General features: G+C 34.1%; 1 protein-coding gene across 7 annotated transcripts in view; it reads left to right on the forward strand.

Annotated features, from left to right (window-relative positions):
* The window catches only part of TPP2 (tripeptidyl peptidase 2), a 67,547-nt gene that overhangs the window by 44,322 nt on the left and 3,992 nt on the right, over positions 1–19,233 (forward strand). The window contains exons 21-30 of one of the 7 annotated variants that reach the window (XM_033104544.1): positions 252–389; positions 1,710–1,954; positions 2,209–2,287; positions 4,123–4,161; positions 9,355–9,506; positions 11,645–11,741; positions 12,788–12,918; positions 14,137–14,229; positions 14,993–15,200; positions 17,262–17,381. In XM_033104544.1, coding sequence (XP_032960435.1) covers positions 252–389; positions 1,710–1,954; positions 2,209–2,287; positions 4,123–4,161; positions 9,355–9,506; positions 11,645–11,741; positions 12,788–12,918; positions 14,137–14,229; positions 14,993–15,200; positions 17,262–17,381 — 1,302 coding nt within the window. Of the gene's footprint in view, positions 1–251; positions 390–1,709; positions 1,955–2,208; positions 2,288–4,122; positions 4,162–9,354; positions 9,507–11,644; positions 11,742–12,787; positions 12,930–14,136; positions 14,230–14,992; positions 15,201–17,261; positions 17,382–19,233 lie in introns of those variants that run through there. The other 6 variants (XM_033104546.1, XM_033104545.1, XM_033104548.1 and 3 more) reach the window with 6 other exon arrangements.

Here is a 19,233-nt window from a genome sequence, read left to right on the forward strand (position 1 = left end):
GTACAGTTTTATAAAGTAAAATATATACTGCTTTATTAATGAATACAGATAGCTAGATTTGTATTTTTTAAAGTTATAAAAGAGGAGTACCTTTTATTAGTGCCAAAATACTGAATGTTCTATATTTTTTAAATTGGCTACCACAAGAAAATATTTTAATATTTTTAATGTAAAAGTCTCGTCAATAACAATATTATAAATCTACGTTAGAAATCATGTAAACCGTTTAATTATTCTTAATTTTTTTACAGCCTAAGAGTGGGGAAGTAACTCCAAGCTGCCCACTACTTTGTGAATTATTATACGAATCGGAATTTGACAGCCAGCTGTGGATCATATTTGACCAAAATAAAAGACAGATGGGTTCAGGCGATGCCTATCCACATCAGGTATAAAATTGGCAGTGATTTTTAGAATAAACAGAAGCTGTTTCCTGAACTAATGAATTCCTGATTTCTTGTTATGTTATTGTCTGGGTTTTCTTTTAATGCTATAGTTTTGCATTTAGTACATTGACACATTAGAAGCTCAGTTGTAGAACAGACAGACTGGGACAGTGTAGTTTTCAGCCATGTAGTTCAGCTGAAGTAAATTTTGGGGTAGAGGAGAGCAAGGATGATGTAGACACTGGCCAGCACAGTTTTTATTTTTGGTATTTCTCCTTCCCACCCACTGCTTCCACTCATCTGAAGGTTAAAAGCAAATCATCTGATACATGTGAGCACCTTGAAATGATTCCAGGGCTGAACTGGATGAAGAGCACTGTAACAGTGCCAAGTGTCTTTATTAGAACTTTCCAATTTATTTCTTCGTGGGACAACTGTGTATAGAGCACTTACTGTATGCCAAGCACTGTGCTTGGCACTGTTGAAAGAAAAATAATTTTTAATCATGATTTACAGAAAATTTATCCCTGCTTGAAATATTGTTACAAAGAAATGAGGTATTTCCTCATTTCCAAGCTTTGCGCTAAATAATGAAAATAACTTAATGCAGGTTTTTTTCAGTTAGTCATTCAAGGAATGATTTCCTTTTTTTCTCAAAGCAAGCCCCAGTCACATCTCCTCAGTACAGACTGGGTTATTGCAGTGCCGTTACTTTACTTGCTTTTAAAATCTCAGAAGAAGCTGCTGATGGAGAATACAGCACCCATCCTCTAGAGCGGTTAACTAGATGGAGTATAGTAGATTTGTATTCATGATCTCTATTGGGTCCGTTTTTCCTGTTTTCAAGAAAGGGGTGTGACATTTTGATTATAACAGAAAGATGACTAGTTATGTGTATACATACGTGTATATATCTGTCTTAAACAGTAAACAGAACTTCAATTTTGCTAATTTTCAGTGTTTTATATGTGTCTCTCAGTAACCATGAGATAGAAAATCATTACTTTTTTCAGTCTGGAGCAGACTGATTTAGCTGAGAATGTGTGAGTTGCCTGTAGTTGTGGGAAAGTTGAGGGCTTGGGAGTCAGACCTGCCTTCAGCTTCCTTATCCTTTACTCTGTATGTGACCTGGGACAGTTCACTTGATGTCCCTGGCCTTGCTGGCTCACCTTCACAATGGGGATTTTGTGTGTATGTAAATGTGTGCGTAGTAACTTGCATTGTACCTCACATTGTGTAAGTGATAACTGTTGCTGTTTATCCTCTTACAATAATTTCCGTTTACTTGGCTAAACTTTTCCCATGTGTGTTTTTCTTTTTTAGTATTCTATGAAACTGGAGAAAGGAGATTATACAATTCGACTACAGATTCGTCATGAGCAAATCAGTGATTTGGAACGTCTTAAAGATCTTCCATTTACTGTTTCTCATAGGTTGTCTAATACCCTGAGCTTAGATATTCACGAAAATCATAGCCTTGCACTTCTAGGAAAGAAGAAATCAAGTAATTTAACACTACCACCCAAATATAACCAGCCATTCTTTGTTACTTCCTTACCTGATGACAAGTAAGTGATAGCATTGCTTACACTTAATGCCCGTCTTATACACTGTAGTCTATTAATGCTAGTTTATTATATTAGGCTAAATTTATGGTATGTTGTCATTTACCATTTTAGACTAAGGTTATTTCTTCCTTTGGTTTTTGAAATCTTAGCTATGTGAATTATTTCAGAATGCAATTGTTTTGATGTTTTTCCCCATAATTATCTTTGTGAAACTTTCTCATTTGTTCTTTTTCTCTCTTGAATCTTCTTATTAGAATACCTAAAGGGGCAGGACCTGGATGCTACCTTTCAGGATCCTTAACATTGTCAAAAACTGAACTTGGAAAGAAAGCTGTAAGTAGTAGATTTTTTTTTTTTACACTGAAATTACCTATTCAAAATGTCCCTTTCTTTAAAGATGGGAATTCCACATTTCAGAATGGGTAAAAGAGAAGATCTCCTTGGCCAAAAAAAAAAAAAAAATTAATAGTTTTTTCCCCCAAGTTACTAGTAATGGTCAATTAATATTTGGTTGTATTTTAAAGTGTTTAGTATTCTTTTTCCCAATGCTAAGTTACTATGGCCATGAACCTCCTACCTTGCATGGCTAATATACTTGAACTTCCTGTGAAACATAGATCCAAATTAAACTTGGTTTAAGTGAATAGGATGTTTAAAATTAGAGCATTTTACAGAATTTTAACCAACATAATATTGTGGATATAGTAATAAATCAAATCTTTTTGGGTTGTATCTAAAAGCTCATCAGAACAATTATTACTAATGAATGACATTTTTTACACTTGCACAGACCTTTCTCTTGTAATTTTACATAATTATGTAGATAATTATGAGGTATTTCTTTTGGTATTGCCTTTTATAGTTTCAAAATTTTGCTTTTTTGTTACAAACATTTTCTGGTTGTTATATTTTAGAGATAATGTTACAGTTTGATAAGTAGTTGTTTTAGTTTTTCCATCTGTTTTCATTACAAATTTATTATGACAATAGTGTTTACATAGCTCATCACCTTTTATCGTATTATTTTAGCTCAATACCAGTAAAAGTTGTCATTCTTACAGTTTTGCATTTCTCTTTAACATTAATTCTTACAAAGTAAGCCTACCACATAATTTGGAAATCCATAAATGCTGTTAAAAAAATGAATAGATTTCATACATCTTAAAAGGTATACTTACTTCTTATCATTATTGAATGATCATTTATTTGCTGCCATTGAGGCGTAACTTAGGAATTTGTTGCTTAGAAAAAGTTGCTTGCCCTGATGTTTCTTGAGTCTCATTTCAGTCTTTACTATTTATTTATATATAATGTATTTAGTATAATTTGAAATGAATCAGTAGTTAATGAAATTGGAATTTATAGATGCACTGATTTAAGAAATCCTAGTAGTCTTTTTTTGTAGACTTCATTTCCTGCTTCCTCTGTGGTGTTTCAGCAATGGGGCTTCAGCCATGAGGTTCACATCCAGATAACTCTTCTCAAGTGTCCACTTCTTGTGATGAGTATCACAGAAGAGCATTGTTATTAAAAGTATGCTTTTAGCAATTCAGAAATAGTTACTACTTCCTGGCTGCAGTTTTTCAGAGGCAGTTGTGAAATTATAAATATTTAGGATTAATTATAGTTATTACTTATCAGGTAATTACTTATGAGGGTAGATTTTCTTGAGCGAGAGCAAAAACCTTAAACTATAGAGTTAATTATAATTCCCAACATATTGTTTATTTAATCTAACTTCAATAGTTTTGCATTTCTCATGGTTTTGGTAGCTGGGAAGGTTCAATTTACTTCTCTGACTTTCACAGTCAGCATGTGTATATGTGTGTTGTGACATCCTTGAAAATCAGATTCTGGATCGTCAACTAAATTTAATGTTTTCAAAAGTGTTTTGATAACTAATGGATTTTGCTGTACTAAATTTTTGAAATAAAAAGTTGAAAACCATTAGCCCTTAGGAATAACATTTTAGTGCATTTTTATTAATAAAATGAAAGTGGCAATGTTGCTTTAATTTAAAAGCCCGCCATCTTGATCATAGACATGACCTTTCTAAGTACTGTGACACATACAGGTGAAACAAACTGGAAGAAAATTAGACAGAGGTGGTGTCTCCATCCTGTGTAGATTATGCATGTTTTCTTACAGAATGTCGTTCTAACTCCCAGGGGCAGTCTGCAGCAAAACGACAAGGAAAATTTAAAAAGGTACTGATTGTCAGTTCTTTAAAAAGATGTCTTAAAGCCTTATTCGCATATTAGTTAAAGTTTTTTTTCTGTCACTATTATAAATCTTAAAAAAAAAAATCTCTCTCCCTTAGTTTCCTTTCTTTAAGTTGTGCAGTATAGTGCTTTTAGCTTATCGATGTTGACATACTGCTTTCCTAAAGTATATTTTCCTACCACAAATTGCTGGAAGACCCCTGTTTTATATGTCTATAGAAAAAAAATTAATGTTATTCATTTCTTACTACAGACACGATACTAAGTGATAAGATTTGAAAATTTGCATATCTAAAATCCCATAGAGAGGTGATTTGTTTTTTCAGTCGTATAGGCCAAAACAATTACTGTTAAAGTATAAAAACATTCTTAAATTGGATGATTTGATATAAAAATATTATTAACATATTTCAAGTGAGGTTTATTTCTTGCTCTTGCATCTTAGTTCTGAAAGGGCAGAGACAAACAGCAATAGATAAGCAGGAACAGAAGTAAGGAATGTTGACCCAAAATTTAAACTTACACTAAGAACATAAGCAAATTTTCAAACCATAACTAGTAAGTGATCTGATCAACTTCCCTGCTACGTATTAGACAGTCTCTTATTGACTGCTTGAGCTAAAAAGAAAAATTCTAGTTCAAGTCTACTTTAGAGAAAGAGATACATATTCGATGAGCTCTCTGGTAAAAACCCGCTGACATCATTCAGCATTTAGTGATTTCTCGCTTTCAAGCAAGAAGGATTGTACTGGGAGAATTAGTATTATAAGGTATAAACAAGGGTAACCTGTGTTTCTTAATTCGTAGTGACATGAAATGGGATCACCATTTTATTTGAATTTCATAAAATTTCTTTATTAAAAACTTATGAAATGTCCATGTTACTATGTAATGATAAATACTTTGTTCAAACAGTACACCACTGGGAATCGTCTTTCCAGATTAAAAAATAATAATAATAACTCCCTCTCTGTAGACCAGTATTTCTCAACCGAGTGTCTTGACCCATTTGTGGGTCATGCACATTCATTTAATGAAACAACCAGCATCAAAACGAAGAAAGAATAAAGTAGGAAATGTCAGTCATCATACTCATAAAACTGGAATTTCATTTTATCTGTAGATTGTTTATCTTTGGGTCACAATGAAAGTAGCTTGCAAGCCACTCACTGCTTTAGAGAATGAGGAAAAAATATTCTAGGAATCCATTAAAAATAGATAATGCACATATCACAAAGGCACAGCATTTTTTTTTTCTTCCTATTGTATATTTTGGAAGTTTTGATGGATTTTGTTTGGATTAGGTTGTATGAGATAGAAAACTGTCAAATGAATAGGAAGATGATTATTACTTGATGGTTAGTAAAGCTTTGTATAAAGAACTTGGCAGCTAGGTTAACTTCTTTCCATTTCTATCTTCAGTGCAAGTACACATGAAGCTCTTACTTTAAAAATAATCATCATGATAGTTTTATAGTCACACTACCAAAAAAAATACATACATATAAATTTATTGCCTGAACAAAATACCAACTAGCTTTTTGTGTGGACTTGTTCTCTGGGTTTCAGTAACTTTTGATTTGAAAATGTGTGTTACCCTTTTTTTTTAAGAAAAAGCTGTTTGTAATATGAAAGTGTATACTTTTAACAGATCATCAATAGCATTCAAATATGATATTAATATTTAAAATAGCTTTTTAGTTTGTGTGAAGGTATTACAATTTTGAATTTAGTTTATTCATATTTTAAGAACTAGGGAAATTGACATTTTTGAACAAAAATTTAAATGGTGGAATGTTATGTTGCCCAAAGAATAGCTATTGCAGGTGGGTTTGACTGTCTAAATAATACCATTCGAACACTGTTGAAATACTTTGTGAATAGCTGTAATAATGTTTTTTAAAAAAAGCTTATTGTTAAGTATCTACTATAGAGAACTTTAGCATTTCTGTTCTGAAGATTCTTCTTGATTGTTTTTAAATCATAATCAAGATTTCTCAAGGTTAATGGTACAAAATCATTTTTATTAAATTGACCCTATGCTAAGTCCTTGAGAAGTGAGTTGTGAAAATACTTATTGTCAAAAAGAACAGATGACCACCATGATAAAGCAAATGAAAAATAACTTTCTTTTTCTTTTCATTAGAAATTAAAACTGCCATGTTCATAATTTTTAGTAATAAAAATTTTTGTCCTGAAATACTTTATAAATTTATATTAACATTTATAATTTATAATTTGATATATTTAATATATAAAATGCTGATTACAAAAGCTTGATTCGCTTCTCCCCACCCAAGGTCGTTCATCATAAATTTTCCCTGCCTCTCTTGGGCATCAGTGGTAGTTTATGATTGCTGTGTTACAGTTTATTCCTATTTACAGATCTTGGTTAGAGGTCATTGTTAATCATAAATTAACTTGAACGGCTTGCTCATTTTAAATTCAGTTCTATATATTCTATTTTCTGTACTAAAACATAATAGCAAATGCCTCACCTCTGAGCTTCAGAAGAATTGCCCCGCAGCAGAGGCTTCCCATCTGGAAGTTTCTCTCTCTCCCTAATGGAGCAAGGAGGAGGGGAAGCTAAGGGAGGCTCATGTTAGGCTAGAGTGAATGTAGACTGCCTGGTTTCCTCCTCTAGGCAAATGTCATTCACATTGCAGCATACTGCATGGGACAGAAGCTTGATTGCAGACAGAAAAGGGTTCTAGTAACAGAGCGGAAATGTTGCAGGCCATTTATACCTTTAATTCTTAGGTGGGTTGTCTGTGCTATACAGATGACACTGAAGCAGTCTGTTCACATAAGAGCGTGGCGGTAAATTATGAACTCAGATTTTGCAGACACTTTAACCTGGCTTTGCCCAGGGCAGTGCCCACCTAAGAGAGTGAACCTCAAGAAGGAGAAAAGGATGGGTAGCAGGGTCCAGAAGGAGCTAGCCTGAGCAAAATAAATACCTGTTTCCTTTTCCCAGTCTCATACTTTACATAAGATTTTTGCTTACAGGCTCTGGCTCCTTAACCTCAGAGAGAGAGAGAGAGAGAGAGAGAGAGAGAAGAGGAAGAAAAAGGCACACACATGGCTAAAAATGGATTTGTGTGATTATTTCACATCAGTGGTTTTCTGTGCTTAAAATGAGTCATATTGAAGTAATAATTATTTTATTTGTTAATACCGTTAGAACAACCACAACAGTAGTTCCTTATTTTTGCTATTATAATTATACCCCAAAATAAAGTTTAATGGGGAAAATTGTTTAAATGGACATATTTATGTAGCATTTACACGTAAAAATTTTTGGTAAGGTGGGAACTTGCTGTACTATTTTTTAACTCAAATTGCATAAAGGTTTTTCTGAAATTACTGTGATTAGAGCAGTAAAAACATTTTTGGTAACATAACTTATTCCAATTAAAAAATTTTTTCAATTAAAACAAATATAAGAATTTAACAGCATTTTTAATGTAAACCTGAAGACAGAATTTAATAAACTGATTGAATTAAGGACATCTAGTTATTATGCGGAAATCGGAACTAGCAAATATATGATTTAATTTCCCAGATAATGCATTACTTTTCATAAAACGTACGTGCTTTAATAAAATATAGAAATAGATGTAATTAGATGTAATAGCACATTACTCTCTTCAAAGCAAAACTTTTCAAAAGAACTATCCATACTTGTTTACTTCCCATTCTCTCTTCATCTCTGTTTTAGTCAGTCTTTATCTCCCAACTGTCCACTGCTGCCAGGCTTTACAATTATTTCATTCTCTGTCTTGTAGTGTAAACCTCTCAGCTACAGTCTTCAGTTGACCACTCCCTCTTTCTTCAGGGTGCTTTTCTCAGGGCTGCCATGACCTCAGATTCTCTCTGGATTCTGTCTCTTTCACTCACAGAGCATCTAGATAGTAGAATTCTTTGGACCAACTCCTGAACTTACTACCCCTCCCTGTCTCCCCATCTAGTCTTCATCATCCCCTAGTTTTAAACGTCAGCAAGCTCTGTTGGTTCTGCCCTCACAGAATATCTCAAATCAATTCATTTATTTTCTACAGCGTGTTGTTTAGTTCAAGTCAGTATTGGGATGCCTAGGTTTGCTTCCTAACTTGTTTTCCTCCTTTTCGACTTTTGCATTTTATCATCCATTTTCCAAATAGTATCAAGAGTTATTAAAAACAACCCCAAACTGAATCCATACAGGATCCAGAGTTATTAAACAAAAAGCAAAACTCTTTAATCATGTCACTTCTTTGCATAAAACTCTTCTGGTAAGCTTACTATTGCACTTAGAATACAATCTGTGTATTTTTGTCAACCTTACTTAATACGGTCACTGCCCATTTGCCTAGTACATACAGCGGTGCTTGCCATGTACGAAGTTCAGGTGTTTGCACATGCTTGTCTTCAACTTTCAAACACTTCTTCCTCCTCATTCGAGGTTCATTTTTTTAGGTCATTTAGATCAGATGGTCTTTAGAGTGGTTTTCCATAACCACTTTGTCTCCAATGGTTCAACACCTTACCTAGCAGTCACTCACTCAGTATTTCTTTATTCTATTTCATTTTCTTCATATATGCATTAATATCTGAAATTATTTATTTACTTCTATGTTTGTTGTCTGTGTTCCCACATGAGTATGTGTTCCCTGAGGGCAAGAAAGGGCCTTGTTTGCTTTGTTCTTCAGTTGTCAGAGCCTGACCTCACACATCACAGACTCAATAAGTCTTGTTGACTGAATAAAGAAATAAATTTAAATTTACTTGGAGAGAAAAGAGGATTTTTTTTCATTTTTGTTTGTTTTTGTTTCTTTTTAGTTCTAACTTATTTCCTTCCCTTCTCAGATATAAAATGTGGAGAGTATAATATACTTTTATAATTAGTCTATCAAGTAAAACTAAGACTACCAAGTATACTCAAGTAGAGAAAAAGTTTATTATAAATCTCCTTCATTTTAAAGGAGATAGTAGAAAAATTGGTACTTTAAAGTTGGGGAGAAAATTACTTTGATTGCAGATTGGAATTTTTTATGTATTGTGGTGCCTTAGAGTCTATAATACAGTGTAGTACAACTCAAGTGCAGCCCATGTTATGTGATATTTAGCTATTGAAGATGATTTTAAAATATGTAAAATTAAGCACGTTAATCTAAGACTGTCACTCCACATTCATAGGATGTAATTCCTGTTCATTACTACCTAATATCTCCACCAACAAAGACTAAGAATGGCAGCAAAGATAAAGAAAAAGATTCTGAAAAAGAGAAAGATTTAAAAGAAGAGTTTACTGAAGCATTACGAGATCTTAAAATTCAGTGGATGACAAAGTAAGTATTTAATGAATTTTTAACCCTCTAAGTGTTTGCTTTTATTTTCCCATTTACAGCATTATTATGTCTATATGCATTGGCTATATTCAAAAATATTAGCAGTAGTAGGATTACAGATAATTTAAATTTTCATATATGTTTAATTCCCTTTTGTGATAAGAATTTGTTTAATATTTTAAGCACTTACTCTGATTTGCTCTTGGAAGAAAATTTTATTGAGACATATAAAGAAGAAAATAAAAATCACTTTTTGCCCACTCTCCAAAGATAATCACTGTCTTATTATTTGTCTCTGTATTTATACCTGTAGTAGTGTGAATGATACTGTGTCTTACTTTTCCAGTCCTACTTACTTGCTTATGAGCATTTTCTATGCCATTTAATAGTCCTTTAAAATACTGTTTTTAATGACTGTATAGTATATGGTCCAGTGGATGAAATATAACCTATTTAGATACTTTAGTTGTCACATGTTTATAGATTTTCTTTATAATACTGTGATGGATATTTTTATACATTAGCGGTTTTTTAAAATTTCCATCAGAAAACATCTTAAGAGTATAATTATTGAATCCAAAATACTAATTCTTAAAAATAATCTTCTGTTTTGCCAATTGCTTTCCAGAGTGAATATAACAATTTATTCTCCGTCCAGTAGTGTATGATGGGGCCTGTGTCTCTCCCTGTACCTTTTCCAACCAAGAGCCATATAATTCAAAATAAAGCCTTGTTAGTATAAGGTGCAAGAAGAAAAGGCCATTATTGCAGTTTTAAACTGCATTTTTTAAGTTATTATTAAATTTGAGCTTTTTGAATGTTGTCATTTCATTCTTCATATAGCTTCTGTCAGTCGAACATGTTCTTTACCCATTTCTCTATTGGCACGTCAGATTTTTCTGTTAACTTTTTAACATAAATATATTAATGCTTTGCTGTACCTGTCACAGATTTTCCCCAGCTTATTCTTTGACTTTTAGCTTACTTTTTACGTAGTAGAAATTTATTCTATGTAATCAGATCAATTGCTTTTCCCATTTATGTTATACAGTATTTCTTTTAACCACTGGTTATCTGTTGGAACCTCATAGCTGAGTGTGAATGGGTCCTTACAATCATGAGGTCGTACAGAGAACAGACATCATTGTATTGTGGAAATAATTCCCAGGGATTAATCCCTTGTAATGTGAGTCCACATTCAAACCTGCCTTTCCACTTAAAACTAGGTCCTATCTCCACCAGAAGTCAGTCTTTAGGTCCGTCTCTGGCTGATTGTAGGATGTTATAAAAAGTTGAAAATACGGTGTAGATCCTTCAACAGTGAGATTGCGGAGATTGACTTCTGGCTTGATGGTGATGCAGAAACTGTATTCCAGACTGGTCTCCCTCAACTCCCAGTCTGAGGACGTTCTTCCTGGGAGGAGCAGGATTTCGGCATTTCTCTTCCAGCCCAGACACCTGTTGCTGAGGCGAATGTGGTCAAGAGATGGGGGCTCCCTCCTTCTGCTCGGCCCCTACTTGTAAAGTGGAGGGTCTGCCGTGAGTACGGCACTGCTGAGGCCCTGGTCACCCCTGCCCCAGCTCAGGGGCAGTGCGTCCATGCCAGGCAGCGCAAGCCGGGAACCCTACAGGCTGCTGCTCCCCCTGCACGTAATAAGGAAGGATTGGCATGATTTTATTCAACTTCCTCATTTGGGAACATGGAATGTCTCTTCGTTTATTCGAGATGTCAGATTTGTCAGAAAAGTTTACATTTTTCTTCTTACAGGTCTTGGACATTTCTAGATCTTTTATTTTTTTCTTGATATTTGTGATTTTTTTCCCCTCCTTTTATTAAATCTAGTTATAGCTGATATGTAGGAAATCTGGTGATGCTAATTTTTATCTTCTATCGTACTGAACTCTGAACTGAAATAATTTTCATTTTGATTTTTCTTGTTTGTTTTATTTTCTAGGTGAGCATATTTATACTACCTACAAATAATGATAGTCCTTGTCAACAAGTATACTTATATTTCAGATTCATGCCTTATGTTATTAACTGGAACTTCAAAATAATGTTAAATAATATGAAAGACGGAAATTTTCTTTCTAAAAGAAATTAAATAATGAATGTTTTCTCTTTCTTATGTACCTAGGCTGGATTCTTGTGACATTTATAATGAATTGAAAGAAACATATCCTAATTATCTTCCTCTGTACGTTGCTCGACTTCATCAGTTGGATGCTGAAAAGGTTGGGCATGTTCATTTTTAATATGAGTGTCTTATTTTGTTTGTAATATTAGGTAAGGTTTGTATTTTGAATTAAGGTACAACCTAATATTTGTCTTTGTTCTTGCTGACAAAATGTGTTTAGTCAAATTGAATGTTCTATTTAAGCTCTTTTCATTTAAACTGGTTATAGAACCTGGCCATTGCTATGAGTTTAGGATTCTCACTCACATTTTTGGCCAGTGGGAGAAAGAGTAGTAGTTAAGATACCCTAAGGATTGCTTTTCTAACCTTAACCTAAAGAGCAAGAAGCAGAAGGCAGTGGTCCTTGCCTGCTGCAAATCTAAACACTTTTGGCAAAAGAAGAATCCTTACTTTGTATTAACTTTGTTCATGATTGTCTCTTTCAAGAATTAGCCATAGTTCTAGACTTTCTTAACAGGGACGAGGTCTCATTAGCAATCATGGCAGTAGGAAAATACTAGCTATAATCAACTAAAAATTATCAAGGATTCAGAGTGAACTAGAAAGTGTTGAAAGGAGACCTGTAAAGAACTTGAACAAGAGAGAAGCAACTTGCTGCGAACACCAGACACCACTATAAACAAACACCATAACACCATGTTGGTTATTTTCTTGTTTATTCTCATCTCGTGTTTTTAATAATAAATTATAAAGAATTTATTTCATCAGCTAGTGCTTTTTCTGTTTTCACGTGGCATGGGACTGAAATAACATAGCAGATCTCTAAAACCTTAAGATACCCAGAAAAAGAATTGCCTTTGTAGGAAACACCTTACATGTTTATGAACTTTATATTTTGCTTACTGTCACCATTTACTGCCAGCAGGGAATGTAAATTAGGTATTTTCCTTTCTGAGTTCAGCTCTTGTAGAGATGCTGACAATTATAAAGATTACACGAGAAGATAGTGCTGAGCCCCCTGGGCTGCAAATGGACTACATATGTAGTCCCCTCACACTGGATATGAGACAAGTGAAAATGCTTCAGTATACTCATTGATACATCCATTTTTTTTCTTATTTTTTCTTTTTTCTTCTTCCCCAGGAACGAATGAAAAGACTTAATGAAATTGTTGAAGCTGCAAATGCTGTTATTTCTCATATAGATCAAACGGCCCTAGCAGTTTATATTGCAATGAAGAGTGACCCCAGGCCCGATGCAGCTATTATAAAAAAGTACCTAACCAGTAAATAATCTTTCTTGCATCTCATTTCTTTTTTTAAAAGTAGGGATTGATGTTATTGAGTATTCTTCTTTCCTGGTATTTTCTATTACCTTATTAGAGTTACCAGCATTCACATATTCCCTATTTAAATATTTTGTAATAATTTTCTCCAGTCATTTAAGATGAAGCAAAAGAAAAGTAGTTTGCTTTCTCTACCATGAGGTGCTGTCGTGGTGGAAAGATTTGAGTAGCTATGATCAAGCTGTCCATGCACTTGGGGATTTGTGTGAACTGGAAGTGTGGAGAGGGCAAACACGTAACACCCTACAACGTTAATCTTTAAATGATTTATCACCAGGAGCATGAAAAACCCCGTATGTAGTTTGTAATGCCGAGAACAGAGAGGCTTAACTAGGCATGTGAGTGAGTGGTATGGTTCCTTCCATGGGAGAGTGGGTTTCCATATGTTGGTGTAATGGTCCAGCAGCCCTTACTTTCACCCTTCCATGCACCCTCACCGCAGAATGACTGTCACTTTGGTTTCTTTTCATCCCAGGGAGTCATTAATTTACAAGGGTAGATATCTTCATCCTCTCGTAGTTATAATAACTAATAAACAAACTGTTCAGGCTGCCTAAAACTACTATAATTTCCTTGAATGATTCCATCTCTTTCCATTAGAATAGTTTTTTCTATATAAAATACCTGAATTCTAAACTGCTAGAACTCTTGGCATGACATTGTTTATACTGATACTATAGGATCTTATGAATCTTACAAGCAGTGGTTTTCATGTGGAATAAAATTTGTTCGAAGTTGTTGACCATTGTCAGCACCTTTTCACACTTTCCAAAGGAATAATCTCAAAAACATTCCCATTTTGTTGTTACTGTTAATAACAGTAATAGTGAAAAGTGTAGCCCCCATTTATGAAGTGCCAATTATGCATAAAGAGTACTGAGGCATTTGAAGTACAATGTCTCATGTAAATTTAATCCTCTAAACAACATGCAAAAGAGGGACATTTCTACACCATTTTTATAGAAGAGGAAACTGAAGCTCGGAGAGATTAAATGACTCACCTGTGGTAACAATAGTAGGAAGTGGGAAAGCCAGGATTCAGACCGGGATCTCTCCTAAATCTGGGCCCTTGCATTTCTTGAACAATTCCTTATATTTCTACCCTAATCTTGAGGAGATTACTATATGCCTCATTCTTTTGTCACAGACTCATTGTCTTCACAAGTCTCGGTCATGAGTTGGACAAAATGCCTCAAATAAGCAAGCATTCTAGAGACTACCACTGTTCCCTGGAGTGCAGGTTGTTATTATATTTCATTCAGTAATGATTTATTGTCTGTTTTGTGCCAGGCACTTGGAATACATTAGAAGAAAACAAAGATGCCCGCCCTGGAGCACGCATTTTATTTACCACAGTGATTAATTAAGGGCGGGGCTTCCAGAACCAGACTCTTAAGTAGCTTAGAATCCTGGAATTGCCACTTCCTAACTGTAGGACCTTGAACGAATCAGTTTATTTCTTTGTGCCTCCGTTACCTCCTTTGCAAAAGGATGGGGGTCATTAGTAGTATCTTTACTCAAAGAGTTATTATGAGTATAAATGAGTTCATGTGTTAAAATGCAAAAACAGTGGCTGGCACATTCAGAGTAAGCATTACATTTGTTTGCTCTATTTATACATGTAAGTTCATGACTGGGAGAACCTCTGTAAATTTGTACCTACTTAAAAGTTACTGTTCTGATTAAGAGTTATGTAGCTGACAGAATTTAGACCCAAATAATGTTTCAACTCTTTTGCTTATGGCATTCTGTTTCTACCAAGTCCAACTGTCCTAACTCATTTAATCTATCTGTAAAATAGTGGCTCATTTGATCATTTGATGTTTATTAGAAATAAGGAATTTTATTTGATGTACAATACACATGTATATACATGGCTGGCTATACAAGATCTCTGCGTTGTAAATAGCAAGCAGAGGAATGCATGAATTTGATTTCAGATAAGGCTGTACTTTTAAGGAAATTTTACTGATCTGTGAAATGTTTTTTGATTTGGTGTGCAGTGACATGGACAAACAAAAATCCACCCTTGTAGATGCCCTTTGTAGAAAAGGATGTGCGTTGGCCGACCACCTTCTTCACACACAGGATGAAGATGGGGCTGTTTCAAGTGATACCGAAGGGAGAGAAGAGGAAGGAGAAAGTCCTTTGGATTCTCTGACGGAAACTTTTTGGGAAACTACAAAATGGACTGATCTTTTTGACAATAAGGTAACCTCTCTGCTTATTGTTTTTGTGCAGTTCTTGGGGGTTACTTCACAAATTTCTCTTGGGCCCCGTTGCCTACCGTGTTTCCCTGAAAAATAAGATCTACCCTGAAGATAAGCCCCAGTTAAGATTGTCATCCAGACGGACACATTTAGTACGTTATGACGATGTTCCAGAAGAAGATGACATGACTGTATTTGAATAAATGTAGATTGTTGTACATGAAAAAAATAAGACATCCCCTGAAAATAAGCCCTAATGGAGCAAAAATTAATATAAGACCCGGTCTCATTTTCGGAGAAACACGGTACTGTTTACTGTTTTCCAGATGGCTGGCCGGAAGAAGAGAATTATTGGAATGAGGCTAAGCTTGTCTCTGAAGAAGACATGTTTAGTGGTACCTCATATTTGTCTTAACCTGTTTTAAAACCATTTTTTACTGTTAATTTATCTGTCTGCAAAGTGGCTGTTTATCCACACTAATGTGGAAAACAGTTTAGGAACATAGGTAGTGATCTTTTGATTAAGCCAGCCTGTTATGTATGAAGCTAAAATTAAGAACATCTTGTAGAAATTGTCTTTGTGTCTTCCCACATCTATTTAGGTACTGATTTGGGGACAGAAGGGGTGGTATTCTGATTAGTTTAGATATTAGTTACTAGATATTAGATATCCTCAAAACTCTTTAACTTCTAAATAATTATCAACTTTATTTATAGCTGATCAGTTTTAAAACCCAGTTTATAAAAAGTAAAATTGATGAACTGTTGGATTTTGGTTATAAAAACATTTTAAATCGCTTATAGCTCTCTACTGTAGCTCTTACAGTAGCGTTAATAGAGCTACAAGTTCTTGTCAAGTTTCCTCTAGAGAGAAAAACAAAATAAATGAAAGCAGTGGAATTCTCCTCACCCAGCACAAACAATTATTTTGTTTTAATAGACAGATGCTTGTTTTCAGCATTAACTATGGTAATTTCTAGGAAAGAACTCTGGAAGTAGGAAAATTCTTCCTATATGCTTCAGGTTGCATACGTAGAAAGCAATCAACTATATTCAGGAAACTGCACCAGAGATTAAGAATTTGGATCTGAAATCAGACCCCTGGAGTTTGAGCCTGCCTCTACCACTTTTATCTGCATGACCTTATTCTGATGCCTCAGTTTCTCATCTATTGAATTAGGATAGTGACACTACCTACATAGGCTTTTATTAATAAGTATTAAATACATGGGAGGACCTCAACAGTATTTGTTGTGCAAAACAATTATCACATGGCTACTATGTGCCAAACACTGCATAAACATTGCTGGTAGAAAAAAGCTGAATAAGAACCTGGTCCAACAGAGAGTTGATGAACATCATAATAAAATTGTTATAAATAATTCTAGTTTGCCGTAGTACTGCTGTGTTAGGGGCCATGCATTATGTTACCTGTCTATTTACTACGTTCATAGCAACAATTAGTGAACACTTTGCTTGACTCCAGAAGACAAATAAATGTGACAGGATTTCTTTCTTTGAGAACATTCTCCATATTCTAAAAGTGGAGACCAAAAATATTAATATATATAAATGGTTACAAATATATTTAACAGATACAATAATTAAAGGTACAAAACTTTTTGTACCATGAAAGGAAGTAGGTTGAAAGTAAGAACATGTTTATATAATCTCATACTTTTTTTACTTCTATCCTCTTTTTCAATTTTGATAATTTATAATAACTGTATAGTTTTGTACTTCTTTTATAATTTGCATTGTTGTAATCATTTATGTTAGCCCTGCTTTCTTTTACTTGAAGAGGTGTTTTGATATGGATTCCAATAGCTAGTGATTTATAATAATTTTCTTCCCCAAGATAAATTATATGTTCTGTGGAATACTCAACCTCTTTTGAAGACATTAATTGTTCTTTTAAAAGTTTTTGAACTTAATGTAACAGGTTTATTTTAAAAGCTATACTTTTGTAAAAAGCAAAAGCCTTAATTCTTTTGTTATTAAAGCTACATGCTTTAAAATGTAAATATCTCATAACTAAGCTTTATCTTGTTTTATGTTTTAGGTTTTGACATTTGCATACAAACATGCATTAGTAAATAAAATGTATGGAAGAGGCCTTAAATTTGCAACTAAACTTGTGGAAGAAAAACCAACAAAAGAAAACTGGAAAAATTGTATTCAAGTAAGTGATATTTAAACTGTCATCATTAAAGGTCACTTCAGTACTGTATAGTGATAAGATAGCTAAAAAGCCTCATGGTAGTGATATCATGACTAATTATTACTCTCGTAACGTAATGTGAACTATAAAATAAATGCATGAGGGACAATCAATAAGCTATTTAAATTTTAAAAATATTTTTCACTCCTGTCCGGAAGTTTAGCCTCAAGTATTTTCTTTTTTTTCTCCCAGAATGTAGACTTTATTACTTGAAATTTCCAAATACTGTAGTTTAGGGTACCTGCTTAGGATTTGATACCGTCAGATGATATATTAAAATTTAAAAAGTATATATATGTATATATTTACATATATACGTTAATTAACAGATTTGCAAAATTTACCTGGTTCAGTATTCAAAAGGTACAAAAGGGAATAAATATAATATAAAATCTCCTTCCTTTTCTTCAGCCATCAAAATCTCCAAGGCAGTTACTATTACCAATTTCTTATGTTGCTTTCCAGAAATAACTATGTATATACAAGCAAATAACATACACTAAGTTAAAATGTGTTATTGTATAACTGTTAGCCAGTTAGCCATGCCCAAATTGTTTTCAACTACAACATAGCCTCAAGTGTTACCAGCATAGGTGAAATGCATTATGAATTTTTATGTAGTTAGAAGATGAAGTTTTCCTTTATGAAAGAAACAAATCATTCCTTTAAATACATATTGGCTTAATTGTAAAATGGTTGAACTCTCAGAGTTTTACATTTGATTTTATTCATTTGAGATGATTGGCCATAAGGTCATTTTACCATATATTGTATATACAGAGAAATTCTATGGTTGAGCCTTCTGCAGAAGTTCATTGTCAAGTACAAAACCTTACCAAATTCCACAGAAGTTATTTTAGCCTCATCTTGTCTTTGTACATGTATCATTGGTTTATGCCTAGAGGATGTAGGGAGGTTGGGAGATACTGGTTGTGGCAAATGCGGCCAACCGTCTGCTTTTTATATGTAAGATATTCTTTGGATATAAAACTGACCAGTGGGTTCTTGTAGAAAATTTTGATTAAACTATATGTTATCTTTACTTTTAGACCCTTTTTGTGTACCTTCACGAGTCAGTCCAAATTGTAAGACATTTTGAATTAGCTCCTTCAGATCTTTGAATATGTTAAGAGAACTCTTTCTGGAATTGATTGTTAATATGTTGTGTGTGATTCTCATCATTTGTGCAGCCAGTGATCCACCCAGATATTCACATCGGAGATGTTTTGTAACTTGTCTCCCTTTCACTCTGCTCCCTTACTGTGTTCTTGCTCCCCTACTGTATTCTGCACACAGCAGATGGAAATGATGTCTTTAGACACCTGGTGAATCTCCGTCACATTTAGAATAAAATCCAAACACCTCACTGTGGCGATACGGCCCCGTGTGACCTGGCTGCTGCCTTCCTCTCCAGCCATATCTCAAATCACACTTACCCTATTCATTCTGTTTCTGCCACACTAGCCTCCTCTGTGCTTGGCTAAAACAGTCATGCTCTTTCCCACAGGAGGATTTAACTATTGCAGCTATATGGAAAGCTCTTCCCCAGATTTACAGAGTAGGTTTCTACCTGTCGTTCAGGTGTCAACTTAAATGTCACCTCCTCAGAGATCCTCTTCTTGACCATCTAATTTCCCAGTCCCTCTGTATTATATTGTTTTATCTTTACTGTATACGCGACATATATCTTAATTATTTACTTATTCATCTATTCATTAATTTGCTTCTTTATTACTTGGTTTTCCTGAATAGAGCATAAGTTTCCTAAAAGTGGGAAGTCCGTTTGTTCAGTGCTGTTTTCCCGATGCCTAGA

This window comes from Rhinolophus ferrumequinum, chromosome 4 (assembly GCF_004115265.2).
Source record: "Rhinolophus ferrumequinum isolate MPI-CBG mRhiFer1 chromosome 4, mRhiFer1_v1.p, whole genome shotgun sequence".
Classification (NCBI taxonomy): domain Eukaryota; kingdom Metazoa; phylum Chordata; class Mammalia; order Chiroptera; family Rhinolophidae; genus Rhinolophus; species Rhinolophus ferrumequinum.